Source organism: Morone saxatilis, unplaced genomic scaffold (genome assembly GCF_004916995.1).
Source record: "Morone saxatilis isolate NCDOM2014 unplaced genomic scaffold, NCSU_SB_2.0 Contig2, whole genome shotgun sequence".
Lineage (NCBI taxonomy): Eukaryota > Metazoa > Chordata > Actinopteri > Moronidae > Morone > Morone saxatilis.
Genome location: NW_023339762.1, coordinates 1,187,025 through 1,189,800, shown reverse-complemented (window position 1 = coordinate 1,189,800; position 2,776 = coordinate 1,187,025). Strand labels below are relative to the sequence as shown.

The following is a 2,776-nucleotide window of genomic DNA, read 5'->3' as shown; positions in this document are numbered from 1 at the left end:
CCAGACATCCGATGACTAAAATCTTTCATCTGGTTCAAATTTCAAATCCAGCCTGGTTTTGGTCTCTATAGCTAATTTCCTCGTTCGTCACAACTGTATTGGGGTGAATTTTCTCACCTGTTTAAATTATATTAAGGCAGAGCCGACCACCCTGAGCTTCACAACGGCTATGGGTGACGTCACGCCATTTTTACTTAAAAAGTCTATGATCTAACCATTTGGCGGTACCACTGCCTCTGCCACCAGTGGGCCACACATGTTTTAATGTTTTGCACAAAGTGTCTATGCTGACACACTCCTGAGAATAGAAAAAACACTGGTGATCTGTTCTGCTGGCATAATGGTAACAAACCCACACAGGTGACACAAAAACCTAAAAATATACTGTAGAGGATTGTGCTTGCTTGTGTGGAACTGCAGTATGTACAGTACATCTGTCCTGGTTGTGACAGGTTCTGTGTCCTAAATTCATGCTGTGTGGCAGCAGGGCAGACAGTGCAGGGCTAGCTGTACTATTCTGTTGAAACTCCTCTGAAGTTGCACATCCCACCCTCTCTTAGGTGCTAGCTCGTCCTCTTGGGATTGCATCTCAGCATAGTTTAAAATCGGCCTGTGCTCCCGTGGGAGTTCTCATAATGGAAGGAGGCCACGTTGACTCATGCTGCCACACAAAAATAGCCTATTAGCTTCATTTCTGGTAGAGTGGAGGGTGGGGAGAGCTGGCCGGCTGACTGGCTGCTGTTATAGGGCCAACAAACATTCCCTCACAGATTAAGAAACGTTTCTGATAAACTCACTTTACTGGAAAATGTCTATTTTTAGATTATTTGTGCCCATGACTAAGTTGGTCCTTTCTCCAGGTGGTGGACTTCATTGTGTCCCTGCTTCAGAGGGCCTGTGTGGGCCTGGATCAGGCCACCGGTCCAGGTCTTGGGAACCCAGTAGAGAGCCAGACGCTGAGCATGGGGATTGGCCTAGTGGCCACACTGCTGTCTGGACCTCAGGTACTGACAACTGTAAATGTATGCATGTGTATGTAGGCCTGTAATTCCAGTAATTCCACTATCGACTTAATGTACAATATATACATTATATAATTATCACTTGTCGTTGACGTAAAGTTTAAGAATACCAGCCAAATTTTAGCCAGCATGACAGCAGGGTTTTCCCTACCATTACTATATTGCCTGTACAAAACATTTGGCACAGTGGTATATAAAGAGTCATCACTTCCTTGATGACTCTTTATATACCATACCATTGAGTCTTATTCCCATGTCGTCAAATACAGACACTGGAAATTTCACTCAACAATTAATTACAAAATGTGTTACAAGATGCAATCCACTTTATTCTGTGGCTACATGATGAGTTTACAGTAGGTGGATAGCAGCTACCTGAGGAGTACAGTGCAGGTGTACAAATACAAATATGATGAACAGATTTAGGATACTTGTAGATTATAAAATATATGTGATATCTTTTATCTTAAATGTAGAGTAGTAGTAGAGATGTGAAATAGCGTGGGATCATCGGAGTTGTTGTCTTCATTGTTAAGCAACCACTCAGACTTTCTGCCTGTTCAGACAAAGAAATGTTCTGTTTGCTGACTTCCTTCCATATTCCCGTGTTTCCCCAGGTTATAGCAACTACATGCGAGCGAGAAAACACAGTTACTTGAATAAATGTGTGGATTTCTCTGGGTTTGAGCCTTGTTGGAAACATCTGTCCACAAGTAAAAAAAATAAATCGATACCATAGATCTGGTGTTTATAGACATTTTTAACCCAGAAACATTACATAGTATAGCTTTCAATCTCAAATATATGTAGGAAATGTATCAGAGAAGGTGGTAAGCACACCTAGCTCATAATCATCTTCTCCCCCTTTTTTCTATTCCAGCTGAGTGCAGAGGACTACTCTTCTATGTCGAGGCTGCTCCCACCACTGGAGACACTGTCTCAGATGCACCCTGAGGCTGTCATCCAGGAGCTGGCATCCAACCTCAGAGCTGTCATTGCCACTCACGGTGCCTACCGGCCTGAAAACCTTACTGCTTCTACTCAGCCCTCCAGCAACCCCACTCTTAGGAAAAATCAAAAGATGCAAACTGAAGCAAACAACTCACAGATTAGTCCTCATCCATCTCCCCAAGACAGTAATTCACCTGGCAGCACCCAAATCAGACACCCAGCATCCTCTGAAGGGTCTGCAGCAAGAGTAGGTCCAAAAGCTGGAGGGAGGACCTCTGGCACCAGTAACTCTTGCCCCCCTACCAAGACCTTTTCTGATTGCCTACTGGAGGCTTGTGACCCGGATGTGCCAACTAGAGCATTTGCCCTGAGGGTCCTGACCCAGATGGTGAAAAAGGAAAACCCAGAGGCTGTCCAAGCCCAGGAGAAAGTCCTCGTGGTGGGTTGCTTGGTTATGTACTTCAAGATTTTAGTTATTGTTTCAGCATTTGGGCAATTATGGTGCTCTCAAAATATTGATAAAGAAGTTTTATCATTATTTTTCTGAGAAGTTTAGAAGTTTTAGAGCTTTGGGGTAGTTTACCCAAATATGGCATTCAGATAATAATCTGGATTTTTTTTCTTCCTGCTTCAGGTCATAGTAGATGACAAATCCTAAGAAACCTGTAATTTTAAGGGATTGTCAAGTTTTAAAACTGTACCAATGTCGTCCAGTCCTCAATGATGGAAGGTTTTTTGTACCCCCTCATTGTGTGATTTTTAAAAATTCATCTTTAGCCACTCGGTAGATATTGCTCCACACG

The 2,776-nt window shown here is 43.1% G+C and overlaps 1 protein-coding gene across 1 annotated transcript in view; it reads left to right on the top strand.

The window, feature by feature from the left end:
- tango6 (transport and golgi organization 6 homolog (Drosophila)) overlaps positions 1-2,776 on the top strand; it is a gene marked incomplete at its 3' end in the record, with an annotated part of 14,098 nt that overhangs the window by 4,316 nt on the left and 7,006 nt on the right. The window contains 2 exon segments of the mRNA XM_035665532.1: positions 861-1,004; positions 1,903-2,412. Of these exon segments, the coding sequence (XP_035521425.1) occupies positions 861-1,004; positions 1,903-2,412 (654 nt within the window).